The sequence below is a fragment of the Rhinolophus ferrumequinum genome, chromosome 12 (assembly GCF_004115265.2).
Source record: "Rhinolophus ferrumequinum isolate MPI-CBG mRhiFer1 chromosome 12, mRhiFer1_v1.p, whole genome shotgun sequence".
NCBI classification, from domain to species: domain Eukaryota; kingdom Metazoa; phylum Chordata; class Mammalia; order Chiroptera; family Rhinolophidae; genus Rhinolophus; species Rhinolophus ferrumequinum.
Window position 1 is genome coordinate 17,779,883 of NC_046295.1, and position 20,583 is coordinate 17,800,465.

Sequence of the window (20,583 nt, forward strand, 5' to 3'; positions counted from 1 at the left end):
ACTATAAATCTTCCTCCTAGCTTTCCCCAAAAGAACCTGAGCCAATTTACCAGGTGACTATACACTGGGAAAAGAGAAATAATCATAGTTTTCAGGGTTTACTGAACAATGGCTATTCCCTAGGAATCTAAACTGCCACTGTGATCCGCCAGGTTGGGTGAGTCTTAAGGAAAAGGAATGAGATCTAGTTATCAATGACATTTTGGCTCAGGTCTGTCACACAGTGAGCCCCACAAGTGACCAAAATTACCCCGTGTTTACCTCCTCAATTCTAGAAAGCATAGTTGGAAGAGACATACTCTGCAAGTAGGAGAATATTCATATCAGATCTCTCACCTACAGATTGTTGGTGATTACACTAGGATGTCAAATGGAGATCTCTAGAACTTCTACTCTCTACCAAAGTAGTGAAACAAAAGCAATAGCACATTCCTAAAGAGACTGCCAAGGTTCGTGTCACCATCAAGGACTGAAAGGGTTCTACCACATTCTCATTCAACTCACCTGTTTAGCCTGTGGATAAGGCAGATGAACCCTGAAGAATGACAGTGTGCTATCATAAACTTAATTAGATGGTAACTACAGCTGCAGCTGTATTTCCAGATGTAGTTGCTTGATTAGATCAAATCAACACCACTCCTTTTTTCTAGTTTGAGATAATTAATCTCAAAAATAGTTTTTCCCTGTACTTGTTAGGAAAGGCTCCTCCTGAGGCTCTATCAACTCTCCAGCTGTGTTAGTTTAGTCTGCTGGGCACTTGCTTGCTTCTCCACTCTACAGGTCATCAAGCAAGCCCACTACATGTCATGCTGATTGAACCTACTGAGCAGAAAGTAGAAAGTATACTAGATATCTTGTTAAGACACATGCACGCCAGAGAATGGGAGAACAAACACTTTAATAATTCAGGAATGTGTCATACCTGTGAAATTTCTAGGGATCAGTGGACTGGTGCATGTTGAACTATCTCGTTTCAAATGGTGAATGTGTCTACTTCTCATACCTGCTACCTCTAAGAGGTGGGCCTCTGAATTTTGGTTGCAGTAGATACCTGATTTGGATATCTTACTTCAACCTACTTACCAAATAACCCAAGGAGCTCTCAGTTTTGGGTCAAGATCAAAAGGAGGTTCTGCAACAGAACCAGGATGCCATTCAACCTGTCTTGTCACTTGGATCATGACTCAGCATATCCAATGGTGCTTGAAGAGTCTATGGCAGATGGGAATCCTAAAGAAAAACTTTGGTGGACTCCTGTAGATAAATTATAGTATACCCCTCTTGGATATTGAAAAAAAAGCTATACTTTATCTGCAGATAATTATTCTCATTTGAGAAACAGCTTGTGCTTTGGTACTGGGTCCTAAAAGAGTCCTAACTCTCAAAATTGGCCATTAAATAATCATGTGACCCTAAATACTCATAATGAACAGAGTGCTGTCTGACCCACGAAGCCCTCTGTGGCAGTACTCAACCGAGTGGAAGTGACAGATAAGTTTTTCTCTACACATTCTGAAGCCACAAGTAGGTTGCCTGAAAAGTGGCTCAGATTTCCATGGCTCCTACTCCTGCCACATTAACTCCTCTCTCTCTCTTTCTCTCTCTCTCTCTCTGCCTCTCTCTCTCCCAGGTGGAGTTGTCTGTGACAGCAGAATGAAAAAGAACAATTTGGTCTTTGTTGACAAATTATTCCACACACTATTCTGGCACTTTCTGAAGTGGCCAGCTGCAGCACTACAGGTGTGGCTCTAAAAGATAGTGGTAAAGAGAATCTTTCCAATGGGACGCACCTGATTTTTCATTTGGCCTGAAAATTCCTTTCAGATGGATAGAGGTGCATATCTAACATGAGTCATGAGCAGTGGCTAACAGTCTGGATGAATGGTTAGCAACTTGGAAGAAATATGATTGGAAGAAACATGATCTAGAAAAGAGGAATGTGGAAAAACGTCTCAATGGGTAGAAATATGAGAATATTTTTGCCACATGCAAATGATCACCAAGCAGCAACTTTATAACTGGGAGATCATAATAATCATATGCACAAGGTTACCCAATCTTTTCCTGTTCTTTTATCCCCATAATTGCTCAATTGGCTCATGAAGATAATGATCATGGAAGCAGAGATGAAGCTTCCATGATCACTCACCAATGCCAATTTGGCTAGAGCCATTGATGATGACCCAACTGCCAGGAGCAAAGACTAACACTGAACCCCTGAAATGGCATTCCCTGGGGGAACCAGCCAGCCACCTGGTAGCAGGTTGATTCCACTGAACCACTTCCATCACTGAAGGGATTCTTTGTTCTCACTGGAAAAGACATTTATGCTAGATATTGTTTTGCCCTTCCTACACTCAATGTTTCTGCTAAAACCACCCTCTGTGGGCTTACAGTATGCCTTATTCACCCTCATAATATTCCATATAACATTGTTTCTGACAAAGAAACTCATTTTACAGCAAATGAAGTACAACATTGAGTCATACTCATGGAATTCGCTAGTTTCATTAGGTTTCCCCTCATCCTGAAACAGCTAGCCTAATAAAATTATGGAATGGCCTTTGGAAGACTCACTTATGGCACCAGCTGGTGACAGCATTTTATGGGGCTTGAATAATGTCCTCCCAGATATAAGACAGGCTTTGAATCAGCTTTAAATATGTAGTGATGTTTCTCCTATAGTTAGAATTCAGGAGTCTAGGAATCAGAGTAGATACAGAAATAGCTCTTCTCATATTAATGCTAATGATTCATTAGTAACATTGTTGTTTCCTTTCTCTACAACTGTTGAGAGATTTTTTGTTTGTTTGTTTTTGGTTTAGAAGTCTTACTTCCCAAAGGAAAACTGATGTCACTAGAAAATACAACATTGTACTGGAACCTGAGACTACCATTGGCTATTTTGGGCCTCTCGTGCCACTCAAACAAGAAAGACGTTAGAGGGCACATTTCCAGTATGTGGGAAACGTAGTCTTCCCACATTTTGTGGTAAAAGTCAATGGAAAACTACAACAACCTACTAAAGGCAGGACTGTAATGGCACAGACTCTTCAAGAATGAGGTTTTGGGTCTCCCCATCACAGGAACCACAATTAACGTAGACACTTGTTAGAGCAAAGAGAATATGAAATAAAGGAGTGGAAAAAAGGAGTAATAGATACCATCTATGATCCCATGACCAGTTACAAATAGGAGGGCGATAGTAAATAACAGCATTTATTTATTCCGTGTGTGTGTGTGTGTGTGTGTGTACACCAATTTTGCTCCTCTCTCACTTCCTTAACTAACATAAGATTTATCAATAGTTGTTAACTATATCTCAGGATTAAAGTTACAGGATATTTGGCGGGGGCGGGGGAAGGCTGACTCATCTAGAAGAATGAACATTCCTCAGAAATGAATGAATCACTTTGTGTATCCTCTTTAGGGAAGAGGATTAGCATGTCGTTCTTATACCAAGGATAGCTGTATCAATGTTCAGTGAGAGAATGAGTTTTTGCCTTTACTTGGAAGTAAATATGGTTAATATAAGCATGAATGCCGGACTGACAAAGGATGCACTGGACTGCTGCCCTAGCTGACTAGCAGTGGGGGCAGACCCACCGCCAAGTGCCTACTTGCTGACCCACAGTTAGCAGCTTTGCAGAGGCACCAGCTTCCCTTAGATACCCTTCACAACTACCCACCCGCAATCATTTGAGTGACTGGACATGTTGGGCTTCCCAGATTTCCTGCAAATTCTCACTTATTCCCACTTGACTACCCTTACCAATGCCTTGGGCAGATTTCTGAGTGACTCTTCTCTGATCTGCCAATTTCCCTCTTCTGGACGTTCACTTCCCAGATCCTCCTATGTTTGTGTTAGGTCAAATTTCTATAACATCTCCCTTATTTCTATGTGTATTTAAAGGGACTGTTTACCTGACTAAATCCTGACTGATAAATGGAACACAAACACGAAACTGTGATTTTGCTCCTCGTTTACTCCACATGGCCCTGAAAAGAATCCAAATAACATGTACAATAATATACTATGCACATGTGGCTCATCTATGAAATGAACCTAACAAGAAAACTGGAACTAAAACTATATGTTTCTCTGGTGATGCCTGCCTTTTGTATTCCAAGTCCGCTAGAAGTGGATTTAATGTAGTCACAGTATCCTTGTTGAGAGACTGCCACACTCTCTTAATACAAAGTAATCACAGTGAGAGTAACTTATTTAACACCCAATATATATAAGCATTACTGTATTACGCGTATACAGTTTACTTATGTTTTATCTCCATGAATTTTGCAAGTTATTCTTATCCTTGTTTTACTGAAAGGAAACCAACACCCAAGAGTTTAAGTAACCTGCCCAAGTTGTACGGGTAAGTCTATCCTAAGTCTCCTCAACTCTGAAGCAAGTGCTCCCCCTAGAAACTCATATTTGCGTATACTTTATGGAAAATGTATAAAGTTTATCTTCAGTTCTTTTCCATGTCCTTTTTGAGTCCTCCTCTCCTCTTCCGCCTTATACCTTGTACACCTACTAACCTCATGGTAACTTACTGTACCACTGTGAACTCCTTGTAAGTCATGCACTGTGTTCTCTCTTCCTTTTTCATATCCTCCCAAGAGACCATCACATAGGACAAGTTCTGTTTTATTGACAAATAATAGTTGCGTGTTTTCATCTCCATGGTGTTAGAATTGAAAGTCATTTATTCAACAAATATTTATCTTGGTCCCGATTGGCTTTATAAATGATTCAGTCCCAACACTAATGCAATACTGAAAACTCCCATCAGTAAGGTCTCTGACTGGTAATTTTTACATGATATTTTCAATGAGTGGAGAATACATTATTATACAAGGCAGCCAGTCCACTCTTGGACAGCTACTGCCTGCCAAAGAGTCCTTCCTTATGTTCCTCTGAATTTTCTCTCATCTAACTTTTACCTTCTATGCCCTGTGCACTATGAAGAATAAACCCAATTCATTTTCGTCTTATGCTAGCTCTTTCAATGTTTTAATTTCTCCTATTTCTAAAACTCTGACAGAATACCACCAAAGCCATCACAGTCACCACTTAGCGTCTTAGTCTCTCTTCTTATACCTCAGGTTTTAGAATCACTCTTAGCTTAGTATATGGTACTCAGAACTGATCACACTACTTTAGCTAATATCTGACCAACTGATATTCCAGAGTATTTAACACTTTTTCTCATTAAAAAAAAAAAAACTGTGGTCAATCCAAATCTCTCTCCCTCCCTGTTGTCTACGTGTGCGACTGATGATTTTTAACCCTAAGATCTTGCATACTATTACATAGGCACAATAAAATAGAGATTAGAGGATGAGAATCGATCATTTTAAAACTTGATTCTGTCATTTGAAAGATTAGTTGCCATTCTCAAATGAGTGTTGTCCATGAATAACAATGAATTTTATATCTTTATTCCTTCATCTAATTTGACAAAAATTTTATTAAAGGTCAAGGACAGAAATCTAAAATATTTCCTTGTTGACATGGATTTCCTAATCAATATTATTTGGCATGCTTGTTCAACTTTCTATATATTTCCTCCTAATTTTACCAATTTTAGTCCATTTTTCTTCATAAACTTATCTGTAGAATAAGTTTTTAAGAAATATTAGATTTTAAATTAAATATTAGATCTAATATTAAATCTAAATATTAGATTTTAATAAACATTTGATATTTTAAAGCAACTTTTTGACAGCTATCTTGATAAAGTCACATTTGTGCATCCATTTGTAAGTTATCAACATCTTCATAAGACTACATAAAGTGGCCATTTGACTTGAGGATGTGTGACAGTCTAAAAAATGAAAATGTCAGTTTTTTAAATTATCAAATTTGCCAAAATGAGAAACAGACATCTTCATAGTTCTTAACCTTGTTTCATCTATAATATTAGCATGGAATTCAGAAAGGGAAACGGTAATTATTTTCTCTCATCTGAATGATCCTTAGTAAGCAAAATCAAACCAAAAAAAAAGGTGTTTTAATGTTTGACATAGCAGCTCTGAATTATTACAACATCAGAACAGCGTCAGTTGTAGAAGGGATGATGCCAAATAACTAAGGGCCTAGCTTTGCAACACAGGCATCATACAGGATTATTTGGAAGTGTGTGGGGGTTTCTGCGCAGGAACTTTTCCCACTACCCTTGACCCAAAGGATGAGCATCTGCACTTCAGAATCAGGAGGCTGCCCTGAGGAAAGATTTGCCTTTAGGAAGCTGATCATACACATTTCATCTTGTGTATGGGAGACCGGGTCTATTTACAGGGGTATATAACAAAGTGCTTTTTCCTAAGTTTCTCTTAAATTCTGAAGGCTGCTTCATCTCAAAGATAGACAAATGTCTAAACAATGCATTTTAAAAATAAAGAGTTGAATGGCTAGGACGCTTCACAGTTCTCTTAGTTTCAAGCTCACAGCTAGGAATTGCTAGGAGTGGAGGCCTTAAAATCCCTAGAATCCTTTCGTTTCCTCAGAAGTTGCAGAGAAAAACAGTAGACCATTTGACTCGCTTGCTCCTCAGTTGACCCCGCAACTCTAAGCCATTTTCACAGACTAGCCAGACGAGAGCTTAGACCAGAAGGCATCTATGCACTGAATCAGAGGAACTCCAAGAGACCAACACTGAGACTGGGATTGGGCAACAACTGATCCAGCGGCCATGAGGAAGCTTGGGTGACTTTCACACAGAAGCCCCCTCTTCGCCCATGTCTTTCATCATAGACTTGAAAGTTGTTCTCCTTTATGACAAACAGAATGGACTTCCCTAAACACACTGCATGGAAACAGACGTGCTCCCTCTTCCTTCTCACCCTTTAGAGGCTTAGGAGTTCAGGCCTGAAGCAGCATCCATCAGCATAAATGTCAAGATTACGAAGAAGTCACTGGTGTAACAACAATGTCAAATTATACCCACGATGGTTGGTTGGTTGCTTTTAACTCATGGTAAAAGCATGAGCAGACTGTGAGCAACTTGAGGTACGGCCTTGAATCTTACTCACCTCTTTGTCCCCTGAGTATAGTACAGTGGCTAGCACAAAGTAAATGCTTAGTAAATAGTTGTGAAACAAATGGATTCCTAAGCTAACACTTTATTTTTGTCTTTTATTTAATTCAGTCAAGGGCAAACTATTACTTAGGTATCTATTATACCAGATACTATACAAAAATGTGAGTGGACAGACATGAATCCTTCCTCAGAACTTATAGTCTAATTGAAATTGATGAAGTAACTTCCACTCCTAATTATTAACACTATTATTATAACACTGGGAATGGACATTCCTGCCGAGATTCTACCTATTTCCCCACATACAATTTAATGGTTGAACAAAATGACCCATTCTGTAAAATTAATTTAAGTTCTAAAATTATAGTAAAGGTTATGAAACATATAAAGAATCATATAAATTAACTTCAGTTTTAAGATGACAAAACTATGTTTTAAAATTTGAATCCTGCCCCAAATGGATGTTCTCCCCAGTTCAAAAGCAACTCAGTCTCTCCAATGGACACATGCACACCATTATATACACCACACAAAGAATTCAGCATTCTAGCACTGCTGCATTTTTAAACCAGAGCTCTATTTTATAATGTAACTTCCTTAAGAATGCAATATTTTATATTTGGTCTCCTCTATAGGATTTAGCCCTTTCAGAACAACAACAACAACAATAGCACTCAATAAATGAAATAATGCAATGCAAACAACCTAAGAATCACCAAAGATTCTAACCTGAATGCCATTTAGAACTCATGGAGATTCAAGATCCCCATGAAATTATATGCAAAACTGTGTCTGTAGACACCTTTATAGAATTCTCTGGTTTTATCAGAGTCTCAAAAAGTTCTATTATCCAAAACGGTTTGCTTCACTCAGTATAGTAATTGAATATCAGTTACCTGTCAGACATTGTACCAAAGTCTTCATGATGACAGAACTGATAGGGCTTGAGTGTATAATATACCTGTATGGATATATACACACACATACATACACAAATACGTATTATTTAAGAAATCTCTAGTGAATTGTGCTGCTCAAACTGTTTAAACCATCTCTAATTCATCAACTATCTCACACCACAGCTGGGTTTCCACTTATTCCTAACAAAACTAATACAACTACTGTCCTTTAAAAACATGATGACACATAAAAAAAACTTCATAGAATTGTTTTGTAAGCAGTTTTATCAGGGACTTTCCACTAACTAAAATAAATAGATTTCAAATGTTCCAGATGGAAAACAAAAGGTATTTTTTAAATCTCAAGAAAACCTCTAAAATATAATGACAAATTTTCTCCTTAATGTATTAAGCATCATCCATCTAGAATCAATCAATATTTATCTGAACAGCTATTTAAATTTTCTCAATAACGTTATTTTTATCTTTGAGAATGACTGCCATAATCTTGTCACAAACATATACCCCAGATACAGGCATAGCGCACTTAAAGATTAAAATCCTCATCCACAGTAGGCATTCACTATATAATATGAAAATTTCTTTGTAGCATAATCCAAAATGACTACTTCAAAAAATGGCTAGTTTATATACGTTAGGAAAATTAGGAAACCAGTGCTTTTCTAATTGCTACACTCTTCCAGAACTAAGTTGCACTTAGTGATAGTTGCCAGGAGATGGCGGAGTCTTATTTCCACAGATTTACTTCGTTGGTCTTTGTGTAATTCACAATGTTCACTTTAAAGAGAAATGTTTTGTGAATGGCACTTGTCACAAATGGCAGATATGGATGAAAAATAAGACATTCAGAAAAAATAAGGAATTCAAATTTCTCAAAGTTTTACTCATTACTAATCATTTATATATATATGGATAAAATATTTTTAAATACTTTGAATAACTTTTTTCTCTCCTGTGTACAAGGAACAGAAGGAAAGAATGAATTTAAAACAGTAATTGTTAATGTTTAGAAGTACCTCAATTTTTCAATTCTTCCTTTTGGTTAATTTTATATAATGCTGATTGTTTTACACTTACAAATATATTTGTCAACTATAAATTCCACTTTTCAATAAAATAAAAACAAGAATAGTTTTAAAATAGAAATTTTACAACTTATATTTTAAGAAAATTTATTAGTTGAAAATAATGGCTTTATTCAAGGAACATATGTTTCAATGCTTCTTTCTCTTTATAAATTCTAACAAAGAGTCTTTAGATCTCAAGTTTATTATATTGCTGGTAAAAAAAAAATTTGCAACTATAAGGCCTGATAATCCCTTCACATACACAGTGAACAGATATGGGTGTGGGTACAGGCGTGGGGGTTGTATTGCATACTTCTAGAAATACTCCAGAAAGGGAGAATAGGCAGATGTGTTACAGCTTGTCCTGATTCAGCCTGGAATACAGTCTGCCACCAGCTACAGAGTCTTTGCTGGAAAGATAGGAAGAATCCCTAATCATCCCCGAAAAGGCATAATCCAAAACTGGGCGGAAAGGCAATGCTGGTACCAACCCAGGAGTTAGGTAGGGAGACATGAAACCAGACAGCCCTCTTCCTGGAGAGGAATATGCCAGCCGTAATGGACTGATACCTAATCTAGGATTTAAACTGTAGAGACTTGAATCACCTCCATAAGAAGTAGACGCTGTTTGAAGAGGAGAGAAAGCTGATTTATTCCCTAGAGTCCCAAAACCAATTCCAGCTAAACTAAAATTTGAAGCTCTCTGAAAAGCTGTATTTTCCAATTCTCCTGAGCTTGCTAGGTCCCTGGTGTCTGATTTGTGTTCTTTCCCATTTAGGACCTGTTCAATAGCTTGGACGACATCCCCTTTGCAGAACTGTAGGATGCCTTCTAGCCGGCTGCGCCTGTAACTTGGGAAAATCTTGGTAAGGATATCAAGAGGATCTCTTGGTCTTGAGGACACTGTAGGAAGTCTGGCTCTGGCAGCAGTGAAGTCTTTGGCCCACTCACTTTCATTTCCTGATTCCAGATCAGAGGATGATAGGGACCTGGGACTCTCTTCACCTTCTGATTGCTCCCCAGAGTAAGGAGACTGGATGCTGTCATCCTTGTTGGAGTTTTCTGAAATAGATGGCCGAACATTTTGTTTCACAATGACACCATTAGACTTAGGAGCTGATCCCAGGGTAAGTTGATGGGATTTCGAGACTGGTCCGTCTTGTCCACTCTGGCATGAGTCCCATTTATTGTCTCTTTGTTCTGGGGAAAAGGAAATAAAAAGGAATCAAATAAAGGGAAAACTTCCCAGAACATAGTACTGCCGACTCAAAAATAATGCTGGATAAAATCATTCATTCACTCATATAGTAAGTATACTTAGTGTAAGAAATGTTAATGAATGAGAAATTTAGTAGATCATTTGGAAATGTGGGAAAACACTATTTACTATGCCACTTAAGGATCACAAAATTACATAATATATACATGCTGCAGTTATTTAGAAATCAGAAATGAGAGTTTATTATTACCCCCAAATTGTTAATATAACACCAATATCTCACACTGTTTGCCCCATCTTGTCAATTTGTGGTTATCCTAAATGTTACCCAAGTTATGTTGTTATCCAAGTCTTTTTTTCACAAGGACACCATGCAAAAAGTACTAAATAAAAAGATTAATGTTTAGATATGAAATCAAAAAACAATCTTAGTATGAAAATGAATATTCTATTTAATCACTAATGCTAAATTTCAACAATTGCCTTTTTTAATGTTCACATTTCAGGTTCCAATTAAGTTACCTGAATAATTTGAAAAAATAACAAAATTGCTATTTCATTTCAAATCTAAACCAATAATAACTACTGCTTTACCAATCTCAAATCGTATCAGAGTCATATATTTCATTTTATGTTACAGACGACACAGAGTTGGTATTTTGTATAATCCTCTGTGAAATACAGACTTTCTTTTCCAATCCCTAGGAAATATCAAGAAAAGAGATTACAGTCAAATGTTTCTAAAAAATTAGAAACTGCACTATTACACTATTGCAATCTGTATGGATCTTCAAAGTGTGTAATAAAAATAACACATTAGACATTTGCTTCAAATCACAACTCCCTTTGGAATATTAAGGTAAATTTTCCAAAAATATTTTTACACAAAAATCTGATATTCTACCTCAGCATGTTGAATGTGTGAATATTAATAAAACAGTATCTTTAGGAAAATAGTAACAATTAATACATTCACTAAATAACTTTTACATTGGTTTACATTTCCTCTTACCCTATAGACATATTTTACCTCTATTTCCATTAAAAAAGAGTGTATTGTCAAGTGGGGTACTCAGACTATTTCTGTCAAACTTTCTTCTACAAAGTTTATGAATGCAACAAAACAAATGTTGCCTAAAGCAGTGATTTGCTACCACAATTTGCAAAACTCCTCTGTTTTTATCACGAGAGGTCCTAAATTCTAAAGAAATATCTACTGTTTATTTTAAAATTAAAGTAAGCATGTACAATTTAACACTGATTGCTAAAATTCTGTCATTATATCAAACATATATAATAAGACATTGCTCTTGCAAAATTACAAACTCTCTAGAATTTTCAATTTTAAATAAAACAATAAAACTTTCCTAATGAAGTTTGCCAAGTGGAGATAAACTGGCATTGGTCTGCCATTCCATTGTATATAATGACTTATAGTTTTTGGATACACACACACACACACACACACACACACACACACACACAGTTTTCCTTATTTTGAATACAAGGTTCTTTTGTATAGGAAAATCTTATACACCTCTGAATCATTGTTAGTCTTTTATCTAATGAATAATTTAAATAAACTACCTTCCTATAGTTAGTTCACAGATATTGTGTAAGATGAGGTATTCAGTATAGAAAAGTCATGAAATTAGTCTTTCAAAAAGGGTGGTCAACTGGGGCAAAGAATAAAGTAATTGACCCTATAAAAGAGAATACGTTGGTACCCTTTCCAAGGAAAATAAATAAATCGATGTCTAGCAGAAAGTTGTCAGCCAAATCACACTGTCAATTTAATTTACAGAATTTTAACTTTTACTTCTCTTTTATAGTTTTGTTTAATAACTGTGCTCTTCAGTTCTGTTTGATTTTTCATAAGAAATATTTAAAGTCTCTTTGGTCTACTGAAATAAACTAAAATATAGGTGAAAAATGGCATAGGTGAACACAAAATCATATATACCTTATTTAAATGCAGAGAAAGTCTTTTTTAAGAAATACATCCTATGATCTAAGACCTGCAATTCTCACAATCTGGGGACGTCCTCTAATTAAGAACTTACTGTATCATTATTGTTTAATTGTATATTATACAATCTCTCTTGAATTTATACAAAATTACTGAAATGGCATTTTCACTGCTAGTGGGCCCTGTGGAGGGCTATAAAATTCACTAAAATACAGTGGGATTTACATTAACAGGAAAAGTTAATTTGAACCCTAGTCAAATGTGTGTGTGCGCTTTTTACCTAAAAGGGGTATGAAAATGACTTGCAGTCAATAAATTAGAGAGAAAAAATAAAACTCCTTGGATAAGAAAGCCCTAATATTGGGCTTTGAAATTCTTACTATTGGTTTTACAAAACTGGAAAACTTAAATTTATTTTTCCTATGGGAAGCGCTGAAACTTCAAATAGCACATTCTACACTTTAGGAGGCTGACAAATGGGGATTGGAGATGGAATGCTTAAAAATTTGAAGAGAAAGAGGTGAAAGAGGCATTGGTAAATTCTCTTCCCCACTTTTAGCGGGCTCCAAAGACTTGCCCCAATGGTAAAGAACTGTACTCTCATTATCAGTGAGTTTCTCACACAAGATCAGAAGACCAGGGTTTTATAGCTGAAAAGACTACAGAGCAAGCTCAGAATGCAGCACCTCTCACTAAGTTTCCCTCACTGATTGCTTCAACTTCTACTCACACAAAGTCATAGAAACTTGGGCGCAAACTCCATTCCTAACATGAGTTGCTCATCTGATCACTCACTCTTCACTTTTTTTCATCATCTGATCCTATCACCTAAAGGAATAGACAGCTTTTCCAAAGTGAAGGTGATGGGTCTCTAACACTCATTAATGTTATATTGCAAAGCAGTTTCCCGGAAGATAAACAAGAGCGTCTTTTAAAGAACTTTTCTTGACCACCTCCAGGGCATGGCTGCTTGTTGCAAAAAATGTTTCTCCAGAACAATCATTTTCATTTTGCAAAGAGGAAATAAAAGACCAACTCACCCTGCTTTTCCTCCGTATAATCTGGCTGAAAGACATCAAAGGCAGGGGTCGCCAGGCCACTAGTCTGTCTCAAGGCATCCAGTCCTAGCGCAGTCACTGCCGCAGGGACGCTCGCCGCCAGAGGATCTTCCGTTCCGCTGCCACCTCCACAGTTCCGAACCCCGGGCCCCGCGGGTCCAGAGTACAAGAGCCTCTGCAGCCCCCGGGCCTCGCTCTCCTCCTGGGCCTGCTGCCTGCGCAGCGCCACCTGGGCAGCCATGACGCGCTGGCGCTCAGCGATCAGGGTGCACTTGGCACAAGCGCAGTCCCGCCAGCGGCAGAAGCGCTTGTGGCCTTTGAGCGCCGACACCACGCCGTGGTTGCGACAACGGGCGCACTTGGGCGTCCGTGGGTAGCCACAGCCCACCATGCCCACCCCCTTCTCCAGCCCGGGAGCCGAAGGGCAGCCTCCCCTTCCAGCGGAGGAGGCAGCCGCGGCCGCGGCGGCCCGCAGAAGGAGGCTGGGTGGCCGCAGGAAAGTTGGAGGAACAGGTATCCCCGGGGTTACCGGCAACACCGGACTCAGGGGTGGAGGGGCCGCCACCAGCCCCGGGGCCAGGTGAGGTCGGCAGCTACCGCTGCGGTCTCTGCTGCCACACTGTGAGTGCTCCATGCCCGAGAAGTGTCTGCCAAGGGGGAGCGACAGGAAATCGTGCTGTCCACAGTTAACCCTGCCGCTACGCGGGGGGCAGGAGGACCGGGCGTGGGCCCGCGGCCTCCCACCCACACACGGACAAAGTTTGACACGATTCCCGCAGTGAGCTGGAGACTACCAGGTGCAGACGTCCAGCGAGCGTCTTAACAGTCCCGGGGCGCAAGTTAATGCCCGCGTGCTTCGCACATCTTCCGAGCCACAGGCAAGGCTGGGAGGCTACTCCGCCCACCGGGTCCACCGGCCCAGCGCGGAGGGCAGGGCCAGGGAGGGCCAGGGGCGGAGAGTGGGGATCGCCTGGGAGGAGGGGCGATTGTCCGCAGGGCTCGCAAAAGTCCCTTCCCCCAAAGGAGCCCTTTTCTCATACTTCCTTCCCCATGAATTCCTCAACATACATTTTTGTAAAATAATCTTCACGCCCTCTCCCATGCCTCTTACTGCTCCCTTCTTAGATTAAGCAAGTTTGTTAGTTCTCCTTTTTCCAGTTCCACACTTCTCCTAAGCAAGTTGAACATTTGGATGTGGAGTTCTCCTTCTCTTTCCTTTTCCCAGATGAAGTCTTCAGGGTGGTAGCGTGGCCAGTGTTAATGAGAAAGTACAGCTTGACAGGCGGCAAATGTTATCTACCTGAAATATGCCTTATTTTACATGGGCCTTAGGACTGTGTCAATACAATGGATAAATAATGAAGGAAACTGATTCACATTCAGATTCTTCTCGTGCATTCTGTTTGTTTACACGTGCAAATTTGGATTCTATGTATTATTATATTTTGAAATGCTACTGCCCAAAGAAGTCTTTATGAATTTCTTATCTGGAACTATTTATAGGTAATTGTGTTAATGCTGTTTTAAAATTACTTCACTTTTCTGTTGTATTGAGGAATGTCGTTTAGGCCATTCTTTAAATATGCTATTATAAAATGCATTTGTGAAATATTAATTTAGAGCCTTTAATTGTAAGAAGATATCATATTGCTTTAAACCAAAAGAACATTTGAGGCGGAAAATTCATGAGTGTTTGTTCGTCCTGGAAAGGAGAGTTAGTGCTTTGTCATTCATTCAACTGCCTTTGCAGAAAATTCATATTCAAGCCCTAAGATGGCAAATCATAATGACATTTTCACCCTTCCACTTACTGATGTCCAGTGTCCAGGGCAGACACTGCTAATCAGTCTGGGCTCTCCCCTGCCTGCCCACTTCACACCATCACTCCATTGCCAGCCTCCCATACCCACATCCTGATATCTTATCATAGAGGTTTTCCCCCCTTCCTAAACATTGGAACTACCTGGGGAAATTTAAAAAGATGAATTTAAAAATTTAAGTATTCTGATTCTTTTGGTCTGAGTCTTTTAAACTCTCAAGGTGACGATTATGTACAATCAAGGTTTAGAACTACCACTCTAGGAATTCCTAACCTCTGCAGATTCTATCATATCCAAACTTTCTCAAACTTCTGCATCTTTGCTCAAGCCACTCCTGCCTAAAATCTAGCTATTGCATAACTGTGGCACTCACATTCAATGTATGAGAAATGAGTTTTTAGTGCTACATGGATCATTAAAATAAAATAAATTACCTAGTGAGAAAACAGTTCCTTTTTTCTAATAGTTTTAAGACCTGGTTACATAAAGGAAAATGAGAAGCTTAATATAAGTACGTCTTTAGAATTCAACACTTGTTAATTATGTTTTTTAACAACAAAAAAAAATTAAAAGAGCCTCAGCAAGCAACAGTATTCACCTGGAATTTTACACGATTTTTTTTTTTTTTTTTTTAAGGAGGGCGCAGCTGACAGTGGCCCATGCAGGGATCCAACTGGCAACCTTGGTGCTACCAGCACCACACTCTAACCAACTGAGCTAACCGGCCACCCCACGATTTTTCTATTTTTACTTGATTATCGAAGTTATCTTCTAATTATGTCAAGTGATACTGGTTTTCATCCAAGGAAGTGAAAATAATTTTAAGTAAATGTATTTTTTAAAATGTGTATCTATTTAAGTGAAAAAAATGATGAAATGTGTGAAAACCTGAAAACTAATAAACTTTGCTGACAAAAAAATAAAGATCTAAATAAATGAAGAGATGAATCATGTTCATGGGTCTGAAGACAACACTGTGAAGAACATAATTCTACCTAAATTGATCTGTAGATCAATCAATCTCAATCCAAATTTCAGCACACTTTTTTGATATAAATTGTCAAACTCATTTCTAAAATCCATGTGGAAATGCAAAGAAAGGACCTAGAACAGCCAAAACATCTTTGAAAAAGGATAAAGTTGCAAGGCTAACAATATCTTATTTTGAGAATTGTTACAAAGTTACATTAATCAAAACAGTGTAGTACTGGTGAAAGGCAGAAAAATCAAGCAGTGGATCAAATAGAGAGTTTAAAAATAGACTCAACCGTAGACAACTAATTTTAGACAAAGGTACAAAGACAATTCAGTGGTGAAAGGAAAGTGTTTTCCAAACAATTTTTTTTCTGGAACAATTGGACATGTTCCATGCAAAAAAATAATAACAACTTTGATCCATACCTCACACAACTTACAAAAATTGACTCAAAATGGATCACAGACTTAAATATAAGTCATGAAACCATATACGTAGGAGAACACCTTTGTGATCTTGAGTTATGCAAAGATTTCTTAGATACAAGCAAAAGTGTATTGTGTATGATACACAATAGGAACAAATTGATAAATTGTACTTCATCAAAATTAACTACTTCTCTTCTTCAAAAGACATTGTTCATAGACTGAAAACTCATGCCATTGACTGAGATAAAATAACTATAATTCATATAACTGATAAAGGACTTGTATACATAATATATAAAGAAATTTCAAAACTCAACTAAAAAAAACATTTTTTTAAATGAGTAAAAGATTTGAACAAGCATGTCACCAGAAAAGATATGGAAGGCAACTAAGCACAAGCAAAGATGCTGAACATCGTTAGTTACTAGGGAAATACTAGTGAAAACTACCATGAAATATCACTACACATCTATCAGAGTGGCTAAAATTTAAAAGATTTACCATACCAAGTATCAGTGAGAATGTGGAACAGCTGAGACTCATACACGCCTGGTGGAAATGTAAAATAGTACAACCATTTTGGATACCAGTTAATAGTTTCTTAAAAAGTTAAACATACATGTACCATATAACCCAGCCATTCTACCCCTAGGTACCAACCTAAAAGAAATAAAGCAAATGTCCACACAAAGACACAAAATTTCATCACATAGCAGCAAACTGGAAAAACCCAAACATCCATCAACAGTTGGTGTAACCATATAATGGAATACTACTTAGCAACAATAAAAGTACATCGATACATGCTACAACATGAATGAAGCTAAAAATACTTATTCTGAAAGAAACAAGGCAAAAATGAGTATGTACTATATGATATCATTTATATAAAATCTTAGGAAGACCTGTAGTGACAGCACCTCAGTGGTTCCTGGGAACAGGTTGTGGAGGGACAGTGAAAGACGGGCAGGAGGGATTACAAAAGATCAAAACAAAACTTCTAGAGATGATGAATATGTTAATTACTTTAATTTGATAATGATTTTACTTGTACGTACATGTCAAAATGTATCAAATTGTGTACATTAAATATGTGCACTTTATTGTACGTCAATTACTCTGATAAAGCTGTTACAAAAATAAACCCCTTGTTACCTCTGGAAGAAGATACAGAATAACATGAAAACATTCTGGACAAAGATAATCCAAATCTTAGTACCCAAAGCTGGAGCAATGATTCTAAACACTGGTATTTCCTCTCAAATACATTGGAAAGGCTGAAACTGTTCTCCTCATAATAATACTACATGTTCTCTCTTTTTCTCAAATGATGTATACTTTTTTCCCCTTTTACTCCATCTACCAACAAGTGAACACTGTGACTGCTCATATAAGTCACTGAGAAGATGTTAACAGCTGCAATTTAGCAATGGCAACAGTTTCATCAAATGAAAAGGTGATGAGAAAGAAGAAACATGTTTTTAATTTAACTGTGTGCAAGTATCACAAATACGCCATTTACAAATTCTAACTGAGGTTAAAAAAAAAAAAAGACTGGTCTGATAAATAGGAAATGTAGAGGCATATGAGGAGAAAGGAAAGGAAGTTGATAAATAGAATTTTTCCCACGCTCAAAAACATCTATGCACCTCCTTTTTAAATTATCATTTATTTCTACCTCAATTCCTTGTCACCCTAAAGTCTTTAGCCAACTGCCATTTTCAGTTTGTTCACCATACCAACAACTCAGCATACAGAAGTGTGAATTAGCAATCATAAACATAGGCCTGGCTCCGACCGTAGCTAAGCTATTAGGTCCTGGGCAAAACATATTCTCAGCGACACTTTTCCCATTGGCAACTGAAAACATTAAGTCATCTCCAAGGATACTTCCAAGACTGTGGCCCATTTCTTTTGCCAAATCTAGTCTGAAGTTATTTTTCATTCATGTTCTCAATTTCTAAAGACCCTCAGTACTACCCCCCAAGGCCTCCGTCAAAGCACCTGTCCTGCTGGTAGAATATCTGGGCTACCCTGCTAATAAAGGAAAGTTAAAATGTATATACTTAGATTGGCTGGAAGGTTTTGGCAAGAGGACCTGGGATTTAGAAGGAAAGGTTCGACGTGGGATTTAGAAGGAAAGGTTCTAAACTGCCTATTCTTTCATGCACGAACATGTACAATTCACTCCATGGCTTCAGAGTGTATGTGAGCACACCTTTTATACTCCGTCTACTCCAAGGCTTCCCAGAGCCATGCTATGGTTGATAATGTCATGTGTTATCAGTTCTGAGGGGGAAGTTTGAACTGGACTTCTATTTCTCTAGGGTTCTTCAAAAGGCAATTGAGCATTATAATGATTAAGAGACCACAGTCTGAAGAGTGACATAAATTTCAACCATTGGACCTGGCTCATCAAACAGCTAGGCACCCCAAGTCTGGGAAGAGATAGGCATCCTGGGACGGAGCCTTTCCTGGGGTATTGTTGGAGAAGGATGGACATGTTTGGTGATACATATAATCCTCCCTTCTGAGAATACCCGACAGCTGGGGAGAGATAATTAATTACGTCAGAGCTGTAACTAACTGCAGCATGTGCATCTTAGGAAATAGGACTTCTTTGCAGGACATCATCCATGATCCTTTGCTGTAGGATGGCAAGAAGCCAGTTGGAGACCGTATACATTTTTCCCCCACCATCAAGATGTATTAGGTTGGTGCAAAAGTAGTTGCGGTTTTTGCAATTATTTTTAACCTTTTAAACCGCAATTACTATTGCACCAACCTGATAGATTGCAAAAAAGAGAACATGTTTTTGTTGTTGTTGTTTCTTTATGAGCTCGTTTCATACTATTTGAGGATGCTTACCTAGAATCACAAGAAACTAACAAAGATAGGGAAGAGAGAAATACTTTTTTTTCCTATATCCATTTCTAAATATTCAGTAAAGGTAAACATTCAACACATTGTTGAAAATAAAGAATGGATGCCATAGGATTTACTTGTAAATTGGCTGAATAGGCACCAATATCACATTACTTTTCCTCTGTATTCTGAAATTTTTGAGAAGTAATTTTCAGTGCACTAAAAATTAATCCTTTCCTGTTTTACCTCCCTGGTGTTTATATAAGCTGGAGTGTGATTTCTTTTTAAGTATGGTTTACTGTTTACTTTGTGTTTTGTTTTTTTCACATTACATAAGGCATTTTATGACAATTTTTTTCCCATAGAAAAAGTTTTATGAAACTGTAGTTATACTTTTCATGCCACTGTAACTGTATTCCAGTGTTTTTCCAAATGTTTAGATCTAAGCACACATATCTGCTTATAAATGTGTGAGATTAATGTGTTAATTTATTTACTTTAATCTTTCTGCATATAAAAAGGTTATAATAATAGTATATATGCAATAATTTTAACTTAATATTGTAATATAAAACATATCCTGTTTTTTGCAAACATAGCTCTAATAGCTATATCATTTTCCATTATTTAGTCACACAATAATTACTTAATTCTTCTAGTGTAGGACATTCTTGATGTTTCCTTTTTTCCCTGCTTTAAATAAGAAACGAATATTGAGCTTAAGATGTTTCCTATGTTTCAAATTATCTTTTTAGAATAAATCCCTATAAATAAAAGTACTGAATTAAAGATTGTGAATATATTTTAAACTTTTGACCTATGTTGTTACTAGCTTTTTTCTTAAAGAACTCGTATGAATTGAAATTCTAATGTATAGTTCATTTCATCATCATCTCATTCTTTCTTTTTCTTTTATATGGCACTGATTTTCTTATTAGGAAATTGATGCTGCTTTCTCTTGAAATAACACTGATAACCCAGAGATCCAGTAGGAAAATAATTCTACAAGGTTTCAGTTCATGGAAAGACAGTCACTATTTTTCAAATCTTTGGTTGCGTATGATTGGGGGGAATCGAAGTAAAACATGGCAAATGCTCCAATCATTTTAACATACTCTGATGGTTCTCTGAGTAAATTTCACAGCCTTTTGCGAACTTGCTGATTTAAACAATTCTTTATAAAGGAGTTCTGTTGACTTAAACTATAACAAGATA

General features: G+C 37.5%; 1 protein-coding gene across 3 annotated transcripts in view; it reads right to left on the reverse strand.

Annotated features, from left to right (window-relative positions):
• Nucleotides 1-9,163: 9,163 nt before the first annotated feature.
• Nucleotides 9,164-20,583, reverse strand: part of DMRTA1 (DMRT like family A1) — a 40,806-nt gene continuing 29,386 nt past the window's right edge. For all 3 annotated transcript variants that reach the window (XM_033122211.1, XM_033122210.1, XM_033122212.1), the window contains 2 exons: nt 13,262-14,579; nt 9,164-10,233 (listed from right to left, as the gene is read on the reverse strand). In XM_033122211.1, the coding sequence (XP_032978102.1) occupies nt 9,386-10,233; nt 13,262-13,913 (1,500 nt within the window). In that variant the 5' untranslated portion in view covers nt 13,914-14,579 and the 3' untranslated portion in view covers nt 9,164-9,385. The remainder of the gene's footprint in view (nt 10,234-13,261; nt 14,580-20,583) is intronic.